The following is a 20481-nucleotide window of genomic DNA, read 5'->3' as shown; positions in this document are numbered from 1 at the left end:
TTACTGAATATGCATATAAAATTTGGTCAAAATCGGTAAAGCCGGAGGAGTACGGTAACTAACATCGTGACACGAGAGATATATAAGATATTCGAGAGGCTTTATCTAATTTTTTTGGTCTGAGGTCCCAAATAATCCCTGCCACCCAGACAGACTGGCTAGACTTATCGATTCGTGGGGGAACACCATATAAGGGAAGATGGCCGGTTTAAATTTTGTAAGCCCTATACCCATCGTTGTACCTACATGAATAATTGCGTACCTTATCTACGTAAACCTATGTCAATAACGTGGAAGTGTGATTGAAGTGTGATTTCAATGTGCTTTAACTTTCCAGACCTTTGCCTTTACCTTTTTTTTTTTATTACATAGGAGCAGCAGACGAGCATGCAGTCCACCTGATGGTAAGTGGCTACTGCCGCCCATGGATATCTGTAATCAACCCCAGATTGGATTAGATATTCCTACCTGAGGTTTGCCATAGATGTGCCGCTACCCCTGAGGACTAAGCTGGAACGCCTCGGAAAAGTCTGTCCCTTACCAAATTACTATTATTATTTACTGACAATACATTTTTTCAGAAGTAGCAGACCATTGACAGCTGCAATCAACTCAGAAATAAGCGTGGCGGAGATGCTCCCGGAGTCGAACCACTGAGAGTTCTACCACCGTTGAATATGGTTTTGTAGATAAATTATTACAGAAGTAGCATACAAGCATGCTTGATGGTAGGTAAGTGGCTATATCCAGCACTGGTCGAAGCGCTGGAAACTTCTTATTCAAATCAAATCCATAAGTACTTACCTGGTTTTGGGTAATGACAACGAAAATGTAATTCTGTAACCAGTTCTATCTTCTGGTTCCGCCCTAACCCGGAGTATTATTATAACAATATACGGCTTTTTTTTTGCGTTCAAGGGGGAAACCTTCAAAAGGTACCCTATGCCGTGGGAGCGGCACGGGGTTATGTGGGATTCTTACCGCACTAAAACGAGTCCGCAACCGGAGTCCACTTGGCGCGTTGCCCCGTCGGGCTCCGCCCAGGTGAGCTTGGAACTCACCACACCATCTGGTGTTCACGACGGTATGCGACCACACACAGGCTCCACAGAATACCAGCGTTTCAGATGACTAAGCTTATCTGAAACATTAAAGCTGAGTGGAGACCTTTTCGGTTAAAAATAATTATAATATTTTTTTTTGTATGCAATTTTCTATTTGTGTTCATTGTATATTTTTTTGCCGAATAAACTATTTTCTTTCTTTCTTCTTTCTTACATACCGTCCATCCCGGGGTTGCTGGCCGGGCAGTTCGAGCTCCCACTCTTGCCGTCCGCAACCCCGGAAGCCCCCTTTTAGTCGCCTTTTAGATGCCGTAGCCCTATTCTGGTCCCTGAACTACAGGGGCAATCAATATACGGCTTAGCAGATATTTTACTTATGGCATCAGCGATTTGGCGATTGCATCGAAGTCATATCATATTTTGACGACATATTGCGTCCAATCGCTACTCGCACTTACTGCATCGGGCGAACAAAAGTAGATGACAGAGACGCTCAAATGTATGCGGGGTGTATCCTTTTATTACTGCAACAAGCTTAATATAATCAGTTAAATAGTCGATCGCCGATGCTAAAATTTATTAGTCAGCGCGGGCCCTTAGGAGGACAAATATGTAAGAGTGAACCTTTAATATAATATTCATAGATTAGTAAAGATTACCCACTCCTAACAAGAAAATGTAGTTTTGAGAATTAAAATAGTTGCGTAAAAAGGTTTTGCCACGTCTCCGTGCTAAAGTGTCCCGAAAATATTTGAAATAATTATTTATTTATTATGTAAATTTCGCAGCATTAATTATATTCGTTAATTTTCTCTAAAAATGTTTTTTATTTATCAAGAATTCAATAAAATAACTGACAAATCAGCCTTTTTGTGACTTCATTCTATTTCAAGATGGCGAAGTATCTTTACTTATCAAAGATAAGAATGGATAAATAGAGTAAAACTATATCGATTTTTATAGCATCTAGGTTCTAGCACCTTTAAAATTGTATTCGACTCTTGATAAATATATCTGCGCCATTAAAATTACCTCACTGAACTGCACTGAGTGTCTATTGATCGAGTATCCAGCCCGCGGGGGTAGCAAGGGTGGGAGGACTGAGAGGGAGGCACTGTTTGCAATTGATTTAGGTACTATAAATAGATTTTGAATAGACTACGTACTTACATTGAGCATATAAACTCTCCTTGTTCAAAATTTTAAATATACAATAGAGATATGCCTATAAAGCAGGCCTTGGTTTCGGTGGAAGATTGATTTACATACATTACATGAGGCCAGCATCTTAGTAATCTTAAGATGAGTGCTAACGCATCTATAATCGACGCCAGGTAGAACTCCTGTTCTTATATTTATGTAATTGACTATATTGTGCATCCATGGCGGTTTCTACCCTAAACTCTACCCCAAAAACCCCTAAAGACGATTATCTAGATATTCTTTAAAATTATGAATCTAATATCAAATTAGGAATCAACTATTTAAATAATTATTTTCACGCATACGCAAAACGCACGAATTTATAATATTGTACAGCTGTTCCAAGAGAGCGTGGAACCTTCGGGAAGTTTGGAGAAATATACAAAGGTACGTAATTTGTAATAGGATGTACAAGACCTGCCCGGGAACTTAGGTATGAGATAGGTCAGTGACATTGGTAAACAATATCTACACGCATATATTACAGATTTCATTTCAAACTACTCTCCGACAGATGGCACTATCCAAGCAAAACTTAAACACTTCATGTTTTTAAGATTATTTTTAAATGTCAATGAATGATAAGTCAAAACGTTTATACGTTATCTACTGAAATAGATTTGTACTTTGTAATCAAGAGATATCAATTACAAAATATTTACGTGGCCCAATTGCATTTTGGCACGATAACACGTCAGACGCGCCGAGTGCATTCCAGAATAATCTATCCGTCACTAGATGGCAGGGTTGATATAAAAGGCGCGTGAAATACGAACCGCGCGTATTTCAATTGAAAACTCATCTTGACATAGACGCTGCGCAGTACTGCAAAATCTTCAAGTTTTATATCAACAACAGCTGCAAAAGCAAACATAAAAATGGTGAAACGATTTCTTACATTTGCGGTGGTTTTAGTCATCGCGATTGGAGTATATGGAGACAAGTGTTCAAAGGAAGACAAGAGATCAGAACCAAAACGAGGTAACCGCTTAGTTGATCAAGATTTTGGCCTGGAGCTTGACCATGACGATTTGCTAACCAACATTATGTCACCATTCATCTTCCGAGACTACTACAGACCATGGAGACACATGGAGGCATTGGCAAGAGATTTGGGATCTACAATTAAGACCGACAAGGACAAGTTCCAGATCAACTTAGACGTCCAACATTTTTCCCCGGACGAAATCACTGTCAAGACCTCGGACGGGTACGTGGTTATTGAAGCCAATCACGAGGAAAAGAAGGACGAGCATGGCTTTGTTTCTAGGAGTTTCGTGAGACGTTATGCTTTGCCTGAAGGCGCCGAATCTGAAAATGTAGTGTCTCAGTTATCCAGCGATGGCATTCTGACCGTAACAGCGCCGAGGAAGGAAATAGATGATAAAGGCGAAAGGGTGGTGCCAATCACTCAAACTGGACCCGTCCGGAAAGAGGCAAAGGAAGATCCTGAAGGGTCGTGCCAAACTTGCAACGCATAATCTCACAATTCTGAAGTCAGTGTTAAACTAGTTCATGCTTAAATTTTTAACCGCTTTACTATAAGAACTGTAAGTTGTGCCGTGATTCTCATGTATGATTTTTTAAATAGGTGTATTTAAGGTGATTCGTGCTATTTTTGTCACAATCTAAACTACACAGTGAAATTACTTTCATTTTAAAAGACTGAGTTCTACAATAAATTTTAAAAACAAAGGTACTTTTGTTTTATTTTAACTACTTACTTATTAAAATTATATTCTGTTCTTAATAATCATAGACGTATTACCTATGTCATTGTTAAAAATAATCTTTTTTACGATATTACTACTTACACTGAGATTGTTTATCGATATTACAGTAAGCTCTTATCTAAATTAATCTCCAACTTTTCTCGAATATTTACTGTTTTTATAAAATTTAACATCTTAACTTCAATTCATTCAACTTCAAGAATTCATTTATATTCTTCCCGAGGAATATTGTAGACATTTCTTGAACATAGATTAGTTCTTGAACGAGTCTTTGGAGGAATAAGTCTTCGGGCGAGTTCACATTATCACATCATGTAGGCCCGACATTTAATACAGGTACAGGGCCGGATTTAAGGGAGGGCAACCGGGGCGGCAGCCCCGGGGCCCCCACAATAGAGACGTCGGATTTTTTTTTAAATTCCGACTAGTAAACACTAGTAAAAAAATATATCTTTTCCTTTGATATTTTTTTTCGCTGTTTTACCTTTATCTACAGTACTTTGTACAAACATGAATACTAGAAGAATCTACCTGCGTTTCACAATAAAATATTTATTGAAAAACTCAACTGAAAAAATTGTTCATTTTATTCGGAAAATAATTTGGGGCCAGGGGGCCTCCACTCCTTTGTTGCCCCAAGGCCTCTAGACCTCTAAATCCGGCCCTGTACAGGTATAATGAAATATATTCAAAGAGTATAGTAGCCTATACAGGAAAAAATATCACAAAATTCACATTAGAACGATTTTAATGGATCTTTGTAATATGACTTGCACTTGAGCAGTGAAATTATGAGAATAAAAATAATGTAATGCGCACGCACACCATATCGAAATCTAAAATCGACATCAATATCTATACTTACTCAATGCCATCAATTAATTACGACTCAAGCTAATAAGGCCTTAGCCAATGGCAATATTTTTTAAACATGTATTATGATATATGTTATCGTCCCTGTAAAACTACATGCTACTACCAATCGACCTAGTGTAAACTGGCCCTTACACCGCAAGCTTTAAAGTGTCATTGTCAAAATCATACACATTTTTTTTGTCATTCACTATTTTTCGGTATGGAGTTGTGTTTGTTTACATTTTAAAATTTTATTCATAACAAAAATGATTGATTTTTGTTGTGTATACGCGTGTGGCCGGAATAGCAGAGTTAATGAGGATTTGACTTACTACAGTCTTCCTCAGGGTAAAGAACGGTAGGATTTTATACTGAGACTATAAAAAAGTACAATGTAATTTAGGCTCGTGTTATTATGGAAATATCTACTCTCTGGGATCTACTATCTGAAAATACAACTACAAAACCCTGGAAATAGTCCTAATTCTAAGGAAAAAAGACTGTATACGCTATACAGATACCACTTTTAAATTTAGTCCTTTTTAAAAACCAGTAATAAATAACAATAATTTATTTCTTAGTCGTTTCATCCGGAATTTATTACAAATTCATATAAACCTAATTTTAACTTTTGATATTATGGTAATATATACCTTTTCCTGCACAAATAACCAACAAAATTAGCAGCAAGTGATGTTCGAGTCCTGGTATTTTGCCACCTTTTTTATAAAAAATATAAAAAAGCTCTAATCATGCAGCAATTATTAACAGATTCATTTGTCGTTGTTTCAGTCGGGAGCTATGGCTTCTTGCTGCTGGGCGAGATGATCTACTGGAAGAGGCTCAGTCCAGCTCCATCAAATTCTGCTCGCTCCACTTCCCTGCTGCACAGGTCGGAAAGGACTTAATTCCTAAAGCCATACCTTCTCTCTATCTCCCAGGATTTGTAATTTACAGTAATTATGCTTTGCCAACACATCAGTAAGGGTAGTAGAACAATGATATGATCGAGGAGATTTTACACCTAATTGTAATGTGAAAAATTCTTATAATTTGGTATAGTACGTGCCAAACTGCTTGTCCGCTCTGAAGTTGTTGCGAGCAGGTGTAGTCATGCAATTTGTTATGGCGACGCGATTCATTTCTCTATTCAGAGCGCACTTGCAGTTTTATGATAACTATAGTAAGGTATGAATGCCATCTAACTTACACATAAAACAACCATATTAGTTCTCAAGAGTGACAATTTCCTTGAAACTTAAGCTACTACTACTAAATTTAAACTACTATTTCAATCTTACTAAAAAATATTCTAAGTGTGAATTGGAAATCTTAATGAATCTCCTTTTTTCAGACGATCACAACTTAGAAGCAGAGAAACATAATGTTATATGTAACAGCTGCTCCGATGATATAGTTGGATTCAGATACAGATGTATCATATGCCCTGACTTTGATCTGTGCCAGAAATGTGAGATGCTCGAAGTACATCCCAATCACCTTGTGATTCGCATATCCAGGAGTCATAAATTTGTAGGTATTTGTATCTGTTATTTAAGTGATAACTTAAATTTTGTGTGGACTGTACACTTATTGCCTCTGGTAGTATTCAAGATCAATACACTAAGATTATTATTTAATTATGCTGTTAGATATATGCCATTTATTAAATGATAATTTGAAATAGGTGTTTTACCTACCATTTAACAATTCTTTCAATCAGATAATATCAGATATTGGTTTAATCTTTGGTAGGTAAAAATATGATAAATTGATTATTAATAAAGGATGTAAGACAATACATAGAATTAACTAGTGTAAATAAATCTTACAGACACAAGCAGACAATATAATAACTAAATGGCGTGATCAACTAAAAGCTGAAGGCACAAAAGAAGCTAATGATAATGATAATGATTACCAAAATGAAAATGCATATAACGCAATAATTTGCAACAGAGGTGAAAGACTAATAAAGACAGTTAAAAAACGAATCGCACAAAAAGATGTACAAAGAGGCTTACAAAAATTAAGAATACTAGTAAAAAAATAAAGTCTGAGGAATGTAACAATATTGAAGAAACATCAGTTAACCAATATTTAAAATCCCAAGTACAAGATTTGGCTGCTACTCATAATGGACATATAAAACTGGATAAAATTATAAAATGCGAAACAATTTCGCCCTCATGTTATTTACAAAATCCAGATTTAAAACTGAAAGGACAAGAAGCAGCTTGCAATGATGTTGATAATATGCTAGAAATTATTATTAAACGCGAGCCGTGCGATTCATAAAATCGAGATTATTTTGTAAGCCTATTAACATAAATAACATAGAATTTATTAAATTCTTTATTATAATAAGGTAAAACTAATTATTTATTAATTTTACAAAAAAAATCTTGAATTTGTTGATCAGAATATCTGCGAATTTTATTAATGTTATGAAAATGTGTACTGTGTACATAGTTGATGTAGAAAAGAATTAAAACTTCATCTAACATAATCGAAATAACTACTATATTTTCGTTATAAAATAAAACTGTTGATTCGAGACTTGATAATATCAACTTTATTTTTAAGATTTCAAGAGATCAATTTTATTTTTCTCCCTATATCTGAAACTTCGATCACTAATAGGAACTAGATACACAATCAGCGACGACAGAATGACGCGACGAAAAGCGCGCCCAATTTGACATTTGGGCGCGATTTTAGGTTAGTAGTGTTTGAACGATCGGAGAATAAACATGCCTCAGTGCTCGTTTAAAAACTGCAAAAATCACACGTCTAGGACGTTAAAAAAGGATGGAATATCGTATTTTCGGTAAGTATTATTATTATAAGTATGTAATTGCTATCACTTAATTATAAATACTGCTATATCGTGCGTAATTAATTTATTTTTAAGTTTTCGAAATTGTCAACAGAATGTATAAACCATGTAAATTGTAAAGTCTGTTACTAAGCGTACAATTATTACTATTGCATGCCCACTTGATTTGTTCGGATAACATGGTGACTCTGTTCTATTTTGAATGGAGTCGCTATTGTTTTATATTTTTTTCTTTAATTATTTTTTTCTTTTTTTTGTTTTATAAAAATATTTGTTTTGTATAATAATCAAATATATGCCTGGTTTACCTAAAAGGTTAAGCAGCGGTTTTAGATACCAAATGTAAATAGGAAATGAGTAAAATTAAATTATTAAGTAAAATATTATATAATATATTTTTAGCTTTCCTCGAGATCCCTTGCGTTGTGAAGAATGGATATCTATTGTAGCACAACAAAGATGCGAGGAATTCTTTAAGCCATCTCAATACAGCGTTATATGTTCGAAACATTTTCTAGAAAGTGATGGATATATTACCAATAAAGGAATCAAAAGGCTACACAAAACCGCTGTCCCTCAAATAGTATGTAAAATTATAATATACATATTGTGTTCACTTATTAGCCTTTAACATGGATTAGTATTTATGATTTTTTGTTCATAGGAAGGAACTGATAATCATGGAGATGAGTCTTCTGTTGACAAAAAACCAGAAAATGAACATTGTTGCTTGCAAGTACATGTATGTGTTTTAAAAATGTAATCATAATATCAATCTGCAAAAAATATTTTGTATATTTTACAAGATAATATTTTATCGCATATTTTATTATAGTTTATTTATTTTCAGAAAAAAAATGAAACAACAGTTGCTGTCACTTCGAAAAGTCCAACTTCATCACTAAGCATTGGCTCGATTCTGGACACACCAAGAAAAAGTCGTATAAAAAAGGAACTCTTTGCTTGCAAAAAACTTATAAAAATAAAAGACATTAAGTTATCTAGTTTACGAAAGCAAAATAGTAGACTAAAGAAAAAATATAGTAGTTTGAAGGGTATCATGACTAAATTAAATAAACGTCAAACAGTAGATCAGTCTTTACTTCATGATCTATCAAAACACATAGAAGTAACAGAGACATTTAATGCTATGTATTTAAAGAACGTAAAAGGGAAGAAACGACCTTTTGCTCAATATCCTCCAGCTGCAAGAAAATTCGCAATTACGCTACACTTTTATTCGCCCGCAGCATATAAATACATACGAAAAATGTTTGACACTTGTCTACCCCACCCAAATACTTTATGTAACTGGTACAGAAGTATAAACGCAGAGCCTGGATTTACAGGAGAATCATTTGACAGACTCAAAGAAAAAGCACAAGTAACAAATAAGGTAATAATAGGTGCTATTATCGCTGACGAAATGTCGATTCGGCAACAAAAGATATGGACTGGTAAACGCTATGAAGGTTTGATTGACATGGGTTTTGGCAACATTGATGACACAAATGATATAGCCAGTCAAGTGTATGTCATAATGTTAGTAGGAGTAAATGATTCATTTAAAATTCCTTTAGCATATTTTTTTATATCGAGCCTGACAGCTGAAGTAAAGGCAAATTTACTTAAAATTGCTTTGGAAAAATGTCATTCTGTTGGTGTAAAAGTGATATCGTTAACTTTTGATGGGTGTAAAACAAATATTTCTTGTATGAGAATCCTCGGTTGTAAAATAGACAATTGTTCAAACATGAAAACCCATTTCAAACATCCTTCAAGCAACTACGAAGTAGCAGTGTTTCTAGATGCATGCCACATGATAAAACTAATGCGCAACACATTTGAGTCCAAAAAAAATATCAAGGATGCCAATCAGAATCTTATAAAATGGGATTTTATCCGTCGCCTTCACAACTTACAGGAAGAAAAAGGACTACATCTTGCCAACAAATTATCTCATCGTCATATAGCATTCAGAAATGAAATAATGAAGGTAAAATTAGCTACTCAGGTCTTGAGTCGAAGTGTGGCTAAAGCTATTGAGTTTTGTGAAAAAAGCCTTAAACTTACCGATTTTAAAGACGTTAGTGCAACAGTAGAGTTCATTTTAATTTTAAATAATATTTTTGATATATTAAATACTAGGAATCTAAAACATCATGGATATAAAAAACCACTAAGTGCTAGTAACGCTGACCAAATTATTCCATATTTAATTAAAGCTAAGCAATATTTAATATCTTTAAGTGTTGATATCCGTAGGAAAAAAACTGTTAAAACAAAAAACGAAACGAGGGTTGTATACAGTTCGGAAAATACTCCGTTATGGAAATGTCAAGCCAATACTGGTGTGATTGGACTTTTAGTCTGCATTGAAAGCTTGATATATCTATTTAGGACTCTAGTTGAATCTGATACCCTTTCTTTTCTTCTAAGTTACAAATTTAGCCAAGATCATATCGAATTGTTTTTTAGCCACTTACGAAGTCATGGAGGTCATAACAATAACCCTAATGCAGTGCAGCTAAAGTCCGCTTATAAAAAAATGCTAATGCATTTAGAACTTAGTAATAAATTTACAGGAAATACTATACCCCTGGAAAATATTCCGATTTTAAGTGGTAAAAATACAATACCCAGCCTTAACTATACTTCAGTAGGATATCGCGCAGAAAATGAAAACGAAATAATCAACTCCAGCAATACCTTTGAAGATATAAATATTGAAAAAAACTGTGAAATATTATCGTCGAAACTTAATGATTCCGAATGTAGGTCTGAATATGTTGATCAAATCGTGGGATATATAGCTGGAGATGTAGTACGTTATTTAGTCAAAGTTATGAAATGTGATGCATGTGTAAGTAGTTTGTTAGCCCACGATAGATTGTTCTTTCACAATCTTATTGATGTAAAAAATTTAGGCGGTCTGTTTTATTCATCTCTAGACGTTTTTCGTGTTTGCAAAAAAACAGAAGTTACAATTAGGCTGTACCAGACGTGTTCTAACAAGAATTTAGTTTCTATAATTTCCACCAAAGTATTATCATCATTTTTGGGTGATGATGTCTTTTCACTTAACTGCCGTGACAATTATCATAGAATTATTATAATAAAGTCTATTGTCGAACGGTACACTAAAATAAGAATGCATTATATAGCCAAAAAAGATACGGAAAAAAATAAAAATCCATCGAAAAGACTGTTATACAATAAACTCATTTTATTTCAAGGAAATTAATGACATCCTCTTGATTCCGTATTTTTATTTTTACCCGACTGCCAAGAAAGGGTTATGTATTTCGCGCGTATCTTGTATGTATCTTTATAAGCTGACTTTAGCTGCACTGCATTTTATTCCCTCGAATTCAACAAACGGCTGTGTGAATTCCGACAGTTAAAGTGTCATTATATTCGTCTCAAATACCCAAGTGTCTTTAGATAGGTGTTGGAAAATCAATTTTTTCAACAAAACATATACTTCCGACTTCTATGTCACTACAAAGTAAAAAAAATACAAATAATTGTTGATTTAGTACATATTTCTGAAGTCGGCGGCAATATATTTCGTTGGATAACGACATAAACAGCGTAAAGTCCAATATGAGCTCAACACAACATACACAACACAATATACAGCACAACACAATATGAGCACAAAATATAATATCGATGGATTTTTATTTTTTCGTTTTTGGTTATGTAATGCAATCTTATTTTAGTGTATCGTTCAACAATAGACTTTATTGTAATAATTCTATGATTATTGTCGTGGCAGTTGGATGAAAAGACATCATCACCCAAAAATGATGATAATACTTTGGTGGAAATTATAGAAACTAAATTCTTTTTAGGACACATCTGGTACAGCCTAATTGTAACTTCTGTTTTTTTGCAAACACAAAAACGTCTAGAGATGAATAAAACAGACCGCCTAAATATTTCACATCAATAAGCTTGTGAAAGAACAATTTATCGTGGGCTAACAAACTACTTACACATGCGTCACATTTCGTAGCTTTGACTACATAACGTACTAAATCTCCAGCTCCATATCCCACTATATATTCACTATTCAGATCTACATTCGGATTCATTGAGTTTCGACGATAATATTTTACAGTCTTTTTTCAATATCTATATCTTCAAAGATATTGAATTTCGACAGTTAAGTTGTCATTATATCCGTCTCAAATACCAAAGTGTCCTTAGATAGGTGTTGAAAAAAAAACAAAATTTTTAACAAAATATAGACAACAGACTTCTTATTAGTGATCGAAGACCCCACCTCATAGTTTTGGTTAACTTTTTTTAAAAACGTGTTACTATTTCGGAAAAACATCCACGCTTTATAAAATATATAACTTCAGTAATTCAAAGTTCTGGTAATTATTTTATATCGTTAGGGGTAGAATTTCATTATTTTTATCCAACAAGCCAGATACAAAATTTCATAGTGTTTGCGTCAAAATTGACGGTTGTTCAAATTAACTTTTAACCCTTATTTTGCCCTCTATGGGGTTGATTTTTCGGAAAGGGATGAATAGGTGTGTCTTTATTTCTATCCAGAAAGCCAAATACTAAATTTTACAGTAGTTGCTTCAAAATTAAAGGATTTGAAAAAAACTGTCATATGTTTTACCCTCTTAAGGGTAGAATTTCCAAAAGGGCTTTCTTAGTACTTATTTACGCTATATAGCAAACCCATGTGCAAAATTTCAGAACTCTAAATTAAGCGGTTTTGGCTGTACGTTGATTTCTGAAAAATTAAAAAATAATTTAGTCCGTCAATCAGTCAGTCACCTTGCTATTTTATATATATACAAATATAATAATATTACTATTACGCGCCAAAAACCCGCCATTTTGATTTTTTTTTCTAACCCCTATCTAAGGACACTCGGGTCATTGAGACGAATATAATGACACCTTAATTGTCGACATTCATCCAGCCGTTTGTTAGATCCGATCAAATAAATAAAGAGAAATATACAAGATACGCGCGAAAAACATAACCCTTCCTTGGCAGTCGGTAAAAATAATTGAAATAAATGTTGGTTTACTACATATTTATTTAGTCCATTTCGTTGGATAACGGCGTAAACAGCTTGTTGATTTTTTAATTAAATTACTTGTATTTGGTTATATTTTAATTTTAAACTTATTATATTTTTATTATAATAAATTGTGACTGCATATTACTTACTTTCATTGATAAATTATTATTATGTTCATTAAAATTAATTACTTCAACCTAATAAAAATATTAAAAGTAATGACAGTTCGTCTCCACTAATTCCTTGTCCAAGTGACAAACCACGGTCGTAAATTTTTTTTTTTCTTTGTTTTTGACGTCAATTTGACGCCACTTTTTAAGTTCTTTTTTGTATGGGATTGTGTATCTAGTTCTTATTAGTGATCGAAGATCTGAAATAAATAAGATAATATATTGAATTATTTGGATGTTCACTTATGATATCTTTGCAAAACAAAAGAACGAAAGTTTTGGATGCGCATAATGTGTCACTGTCAAATGACAGAATCCGAATATGGCATAGACAATATAGTTATTATTTGTGTCAATTTTTTCGTTTTGTTTGTTTATATTTTAAATATTAAAACATTTTTAATGTTACTTTCTCAATAAAATGGTTAATTATTGTTGTGTATGGCCGTGTGGCCGGAATAGCAGAGAGAATCAGAATTTAACTTTCTACAGTCTTCCTAAGGGGATAGAACGGTAGGGTTTCATTAAGAATTTATTACAAATTTATATGAACCTAATTGTGATTTTATTATTATGGTAATGTATACCTTTTCCTGCTTAAAGTACTAAAAATTTGCAGCAAGTGATGATAATGTCCTGCTATTTTGCCACCTTTTTCCAATCTCTAATCTTGCAGCAATTATTAAGAGATTAATTTATCCGTTATCGATGTTTCAGTCGGAAGCAATGGCTTCTTGCTGCTGGGCGGGTTGATCTACTGGAGGGGGCTCTAACCAGCACGGCTAGATTCTGCTCTATCCACTTTCCCCCTGCACAGATACGGGGGAAGAACTTAAGCCCTGACGCTGCACCTTCTCTGTACCTCGCAGGATCTGTTACTTGTGGTAACATGTTCTATTTTATGTCTTCTTTAAAATTGGCGTCAAGGCAGGTCGTGAGGCATTTTAGCTTAGTCCTCAGGGCTAGTGGCACATATGTTGTCAACCTCAGTTAGGAATCTATCTGGGGTTGATTACAGATGTGCAAATGGGCAGCAGTAGCCACTTACCATTATAGTGGCTTACATGCTCATGTGCTACTCCTATATTATGATAAAAAGTCTTTTTACTTATAAAAAAATGTCTTCAATTAGCAGGCTTCACAGGGAACAATTAATATAGATGACAATTTCCTGTTTTTTCAGATATTAAAAACTTAGCACCGGAAAAACATAATGGTATTGTGTGTAACAGCTGTTCAGATAGTATAGTTGGCTTCAGATACAAGTGTATTATGTGCCCCGATGTTGATCTGTGCCAGAAATGTGAGATGCTCGAAGTACATCACCTCAATCATCTCATGATTCGGATAGCCAGGCCTAAGGAGTTTGTAAGTGTTTAATTATTGTATTTATTGCATCATCATATCACTTCACCAATGAAATAAAACAAGTTAAAATACATAGGAATTAAATTCTAGGGGCTACATCACAAATATTTTGGTCTGAAAATACTGTTCTGCTGTGTTCTCATTAGGGGTATAGTCCGCGTCAAACTGCTAGCTCGCTCTGAAGTTGTTGTGAGCAGGTGTAGTCCTATAATTTACTTTATATTTATATCCGCCTAACAATAATAGTTTCGAAACTTGCTATGTTCTAAAGACTGGCATTGAAGAGACTTTCCAAATAAGTTCTTGGAGGTAGCAATGCGGTGGTGAATGACCTCAGATATACCTTCAGTTCTATTTGTGGTTGGCTACAGATGTTCTTAGATGGTAATGATTTAATTGTTACGCAGTCTACACATTCGCTGGCCACTTTACATTCACTAAAAAACTACCAATGACAGTGGCACTTCTAAGTTTCATAAAATAAAAAGCATTTATGTTCTATGGGTTGGTTACTGAAGCCTGGGTCCCAGTGTTCACTTAATGTGTGTGGTTTTAGAAAGTGACAATTAAACGAGCAATAGATATACTTGTTATCTCTAACCTGAATTTGCTTGTAAATAAGATTAACACAGAATTATTAATCTTCACAGAAAAAAGTAGACAGCATAATCGTCAAGTTGCGCGATCTACTGAACGCTGAAGACCCATCTGATGACAATAACAGCGATAATGACAACGACTACCAGTCAAGTGACGATGAACCCATCACTAAATACGCCAAAACATATGATAGCGGAGTAGATCTATCTGATGATATGAAAAGAATAATTCGGAACGAAGTTGATAGAGTCATAAAAGTTGTTAATAAACAAAAGGAACTATCTAAAAAGAGGCCTTCAGAAAGTAATAAACCTAGTAAGAGATTGAGGACAGAAGGATCAAGCAATATTGAGGAAGCAGACTCACTTTTAAATCCAGTACAAGAATTGGCTTTTGCTGATGTCGGTGACATAAAGCTGGATAAGGTTATTAAACACGAAACAATCGTGCCATCGTGTGATTTACAAAATTCTGATATCATTTTGTGAGCTAAGTTAAAAGCTTAGGAAGACTGGAGGTAGATCTCATCAATGACTTACATTTAATTTTATTACTTTCATTTATGTTACGAGATTGGATATTGGTTGAAAATATTGTGATTGTTTTTTATGTAATACATATTACAATTCCATTTCTATATTGAGAAAAATAAATAATTAAATAATTTATAATAGTTATCATTATGTGTTTAAAAGTATGTCTACTTTTGTAATTAAACTGCATTTCTGACCTGTGTGTATAAGGGTATGTCACATTATCTTTGAACTCTGTTCCTTTAATATAAAATATTATGTTGGCTCATGACACAAATTTAAGTTTTATTTTTTTCTATGCCAATAAAATTATATCCAATATGTATCCCTTATTTTTTAGAATTCTTTGTAAATTTTAAGAACTTAATAGAATAAAGGAGCATTGTCGTGTGATTATACTTTTTTAAATAAACAACAGATGGCTCCGTCCTACATTTACCTCCATGGTTGGATAAATAGGTGTAGCAACTGTACAAAGACTTTTCCAGAAAGTAAGAAAACTAGTAAGAGATTGAAGTCTGAGGAATCTGTTATCTAACAATATTGAAGAAATCAAGTCAAAATAAACCAATATTTAAAATCCCAAGTATAAGATTTGGCTGCTGATAGTCATAATGGGGAAACTAGATAAGATTATAAAGTGAGAAACAATTTCGCTCTCACGTGATTTACAAAATCCAGATTTAAACAAATTTCTTTTCACCTATGTACCTAAAATAAATTAGATATATTGAACTGTTTGGATGTTCACGTATGATATCTTTGCAAAAGAAAAGAACGAAAGTTTTGGATGCGCATAATGTGTCACTGTCAATTGACAGAATATGACATAGACAATATAATTATTATTTGTGTAATTTTTTTGGTATAATGCAGATTTGTTTGTTTAGTTGTTTACATTTGAAACATTTTTAATGTCAGGTTCTAAATAAAATGGTAAATTATTGTTGTGTATATGCGTGTGGCCGGAATAGCAGAGTGAATAAGAATTTGACTTACTACAGTCTTCCTAAGGGGATAGAACGGTAGGGTTTCATCCAGAATTTATTACAAATTCATATGAACCTAATTTTATTTTTTGTTATTATGGTAATATATACATTTTTCTGCACAAAGTACCTACAAAATCAGCAGCAAATGATGTTTAAGCCCTGCTATTTTGCCACCTTTTTTAAAAAAAAAAATAGTAAAGTTCTAATCATGCAGCAATTATTATCAGATTCATTTATCGATGTTTCAGTCGGAAGCAATGGCTTCTTGCTGCTGGGAGGCTTGATCTTCTGGAGAGGGCTCAATACAGCTCGGCGAGATTCTGCTCTATCCACTTTCCCCCTGCACAGATTAGAAAGAAGAACCTAACCCCTGATGCTGTCCCTTCTCTGTACCTCCCAGGATCTATGAATTATGGTAATGACTGTTATGTTTTAACAGATGTTAGTGTGATGAATTTAAGTTCTGCATCTTGATGCTTGTTTATTTTAGTGTATATACTAAGCACTATAAGCGGTATATCATAGTGTGGATCTATACACCCACCAAAGGTGCCTGCCTACCCAGTGTAAGTAATTGATGTGTGATAATGTGCAGTTAAAAGCAGACTGTCAACTATTACAGCAATTTATTACAGATGTGATTGACTGAACATGTTCTATTTTATGTCTTCCTTAAAAGCAGCGTCAACAACAACTATAGATGGCAGCTCTAGCGGCTTGAGGAGGGGGCGGTCCGCCCCGGGCCTATGATCTTGGGGGGCCTCTAAACACAGTTGCTAAAGGTTGTGAGAACCAAACAATCTATGAAATGTGTATCAATTAGCAAAAAAAAAGTCACCAAATCATAGGCAAATAATTCTTAGACACATTTGTGATTTTGTAAAATCAAATAAACTTTTTACACTTTTGGGGGCGTCCATTCAAGTTTCCAGCTCGGGCCTCTGACGATCTTTATCCGCCACTGGTTTTAACAGATGTTTGTTTGATGAATTTAGGGTCTGCATCTTGATGTTTGTTTATTTTACTGTATGTACTAGGCACTATAAACGGTATATCCTAGTATGGACCTATAAGCCCACCATAGGTGCCTACCCAGTGTGAATAATTGATTTGCGGTCACATATAATGTGCAATTAAAAGCAGACTGTCAACTTTAGAGCACTTTATTAAAGCTGCGTCAACAACATCAACTGTAGATCGCAGTTTGCTACATATAAACAAAGTTGAAGTGGTAGTACCCTTTCTAATTCATCTCCAGCGGCACCAGTACCAAAATCATTTCTAATTACGCTATATAACAGTGGTGTTAAGAGCTGCTGTGGTCTGGTTTGCCAACCTTAGGCAAAAACGTATTACTATCTGGGTTTGAATATAGATGTCCACTGGTGGAAGTAGCACTTCATCATCAGCATGCAGTTGGTGGTACTCCTCCATCCATCCATCAGCCTTTACTAGTCCACTGCTGGACATAGGCCTCCCCTAATCTGCACCACTCTGACCGGGGATACTCCTATATTATAAAGAAAACTATGTTTTTATTTCGGCACAATTAGCAGGGTTCAGGGGAATAATTAATATAGATGACAATTTCCTATTCTTTCAGATATTAATGACTTAGAACCAGAAAAACATGATGGTGTTGTTTGTAACAGCTGTTCAGAGGGTATAATCGGCTTCAGATACAAGTGTGTTGTGTGCCCCGACTTTGATCTGTGCCACAAATGTGAGAAGCTCGAGGTGCATCCCAATCATCTCATGATGCGGATAGCCAAGCCTAAGAAATTTGTAAGTGTTTAATTATATTTATTACATCAAAGTATTACTTCACCAACAAAATAAACATTGCTCAAAAACTTAGGAGTAAAACTCTACAGCTAATGTAACAAATATTTTGGTCTGATAACTATAGTCTCAAGTATTGCTGTGTTCTGATTAGGTAACTCTGTAAACTGTGGTACAATTGGTACAATTGTCACACTTATTTCTGCCTAATAACAGGAGTGTTGAGATCTACTGTTTGCTGTGTGCGGAAAGGAAGAGGCTTTCCAAATCAGTTGTTGGAGGTAGCAATAAGTCTGTGAATGATGTCAGATAGACCTTCTGATGTATTTCTAAACTTGTACTAAAATGTAACAGTAATGGTAGTATAGTCTGCGCTAAACTGCTAGTCCGGTCTGAATATAGAAATGAATCGCGTCACCATAGCAAATTGTGTGACTACACTTGCTCACAACAACTTCAGAGCAGACTAGCAGTTTAGCGCAGACTATACTTCTAAATTTCATAAAATAGTAAGATTTGTGTTCTATGGGTTGGTTATTGTTGAATTCTTTGTCTCCCATTGATTACTTACTAGGTTCTGGAAGGTTATTTAATCATTCTACTAACAAAACTTCAAAATATGTTATCTCTAACTTGAATTTGCTAGTAAATATAAATGAACACGACAAAATTACTTCACAGAAAAAAGCAGACAACATAATTACCAAGTTGCGCGATCAGCTGAAAGCTGCAGATATATCTGATGACAATGCCAGCGATAATGACAACGGCTACCAGTCAAGTGATGATGAGCCCATCACTAAATATGCAAAGTCATATGATAGCGGAGTCGATCTATCTGATGATATAAAACGATCAATTCGGAAAGAAGTTGATAGAGTCATAAAAGCTGTTAAAAAACAAAAAGAACCATCTAAAAAGAGGCCTTCAGAAAGTAATAAAACTAGTAAAAGATTGAGGACAGAAGGATCAAGCAATATTGAGGAAGCAGACTCACTTTTAAATCAAGTACAAGAATTGGCTTTTGCTGATGTCGGTGATATAAAGCTGGATAAGGTTATTAAACACGAAACAATCGTGCCATCGTGTGATTTACAAAATTCTGATATCATTTTGTAAGCTAAGTTAAAAGCTTAGGAAGACTTGGGTAGATGTCGTCAATGACTTGGTAAATCTAGTAAATTTATGTTATGGTATTGAATATTGGTTGAAAATATTATGATTGTTATTTATGTAACACATATATTACAATTCGATTTCTATATTGAGAAGTAGTCAAAGGAAAAATAAATATTTAATATAGTTTAAATTCGCTCCAATGATTCAAACTTAAAGTCATTATATAAGTATTTAAAACTTCGATCACTATTAGTGATCGAAGATTTAAAAGTATGTTTGATGTTAACTTAACTGTAATGACTAATGAAAATGATTTTTTGACCTGTATGTATGTGTATCTGGGTATGCAACGGAATCATGAACTCGATTTTTTATCTTCTTATATACAAAATTCTCGTGTCACATATTAGTTACCGTACTCTGTCTGAGAATCGGCTACCATCTATTTTTCATACCCCTAAGTGATAAGGGTTGTTCACCCTTAACATTTTTTTATTAATATGGCAACACAACGTTTGCCGGGTCCGGCCATGAAGTTATAGGTAAATATGGAGGCCACACTTAGAACAAAATCTTGAGGCAAATACCTACGTATCTCCATCCCGCTTTCTGTGGGCCGACCTCTCTTTCTAGTGTGGACTATAGTATTGCTATCTTCTTCTTTAAATCTCCTAGAAAATTCTTAGAATTAGTCACCACACTAGCCTAACCAGAAGTTAAACACTGTCAAATAATTTACCTTTAAATAAATACTTGAACTATGATTAGTTCAATTGAAAATCCCAAAATCGTAGGTCACGTATGCATATCTGGGTTGGCAATTCAACGAATTATAATCCCATTTCTTAAGGATTCGGTAATGTGGCAACATTGGCCCTATGTGCCAAAATAAATAAAGGTTACCCTACTTAGACAGAGAGGGTCTGCCCACAGAGAGCGAGATGGTGATACATAGGTTTTGCTTCAAGTAGGTATTCGAAGTGTGTTCTCCATATTTACCTATAACTTCATGGGTCCGGCTAATATAAAATATAATATGTTGACTCATGACACAAATTGAAGTTTTATTTTCTTCTATGCCAATAAAATTGTTTCCAATTTTTCCGAATATTTGTAAATTTTAAGAACTTATTAGCATAAAGAAGCTATCTGCTTTGAACAGA

At 34.3% G+C, this 20481-nt stretch overlaps 3 protein-coding genes and 2 long non-coding RNA genes across 5 annotated transcripts; all 5 read left to right on the top strand.

Moving 5' to 3' along the window:
• The first annotated feature begins 3036 nt into the window (after positions 1–3036).
• Positions 3037–3963, top strand: LOC140754870 (protein lethal(2)essential for life-like). The gene has a single exon (XM_073090030.1). The coding sequence runs from the start codon at positions 3146–3148 to the stop codon at positions 3746–3748; it is 603 nt and encodes a 200-aa protein (XP_072946131.1). The 5' UTR covers positions 3037–3145; the 3' UTR covers positions 3749–3963.
• Positions 3964–5026: 1063 nt separating this feature from the next.
• On the top strand, positions 5027–6811 carry LOC140754872 (uncharacterized). Its single transcript, XR_012103717.1, has 4 exons — positions 5027–5213; positions 5648–5747; positions 6210–6388; positions 6690–6811. It is a non-coding gene; the product is annotated as an uncharacterized LOC140754872 (long non-coding RNA).
• A 676-nt stretch (positions 6812–7487) lies between these two features.
• On the top strand, positions 7488–8677 carry LOC140754873 (uncharacterized). Its single transcript, XR_012103718.1, has 4 exons — positions 7488–7685; positions 8097–8277; positions 8359–8436; positions 8545–8677. It is a non-coding gene; the product is annotated as an uncharacterized LOC140754873 (long non-coding RNA).
• A 4456-nt stretch (positions 8678–13133) lies between these two features.
• LOC140754869 (uncharacterized) lies at positions 13134–15558 on the top strand. The gene is made up of 4 exons (XM_073090029.1): positions 13134–13437; positions 13642–13808; positions 14108–14292; positions 14943–15558. Exons 1-4 carry the CDS (start codon positions 13346–13348, stop codon positions 15378–15380), a joined length of 882 nt encoding a protein of 293 aa, XP_072946130.1. The 5' UTR covers positions 13134–13345; the 3' UTR covers positions 15381–15558.
• A 723-nt stretch (positions 15559–16281) lies between these two features.
• Positions 16282–19803, top strand: LOC140754731 (uncharacterized). Its single transcript, XM_073089811.1, has 4 exons — positions 16282–16450; positions 16666–16832; positions 18021–18202; positions 18881–19803. The coding sequence occupies exons 1-4, from the start codon at positions 16359–16361 to the stop codon at positions 19316–19318; spliced, it is 879 nt and encodes a 292-aa protein (XP_072945912.1). The 5' UTR covers positions 16282–16358; the 3' UTR covers positions 19319–19803.
• Positions 19804–20481: the final 678 nt, after the last annotated feature.

Source organism: Epargyreus clarus, unplaced genomic scaffold, assembly GCF_041222505.1.
Source record: "Epargyreus clarus isolate Ecla_fem2 unplaced genomic scaffold, WU_Ecla_fem_2.2 ptg000031l, whole genome shotgun sequence".
In the NCBI taxonomy this organism is placed as follows: domain Eukaryota; kingdom Metazoa; phylum Arthropoda; class Insecta; order Lepidoptera; family Hesperiidae; genus Epargyreus; species Epargyreus clarus.
Note: the sequence above shows the minus strand (reverse complement) of the source record. Positions and strands in the feature narration are given on the sequence as shown.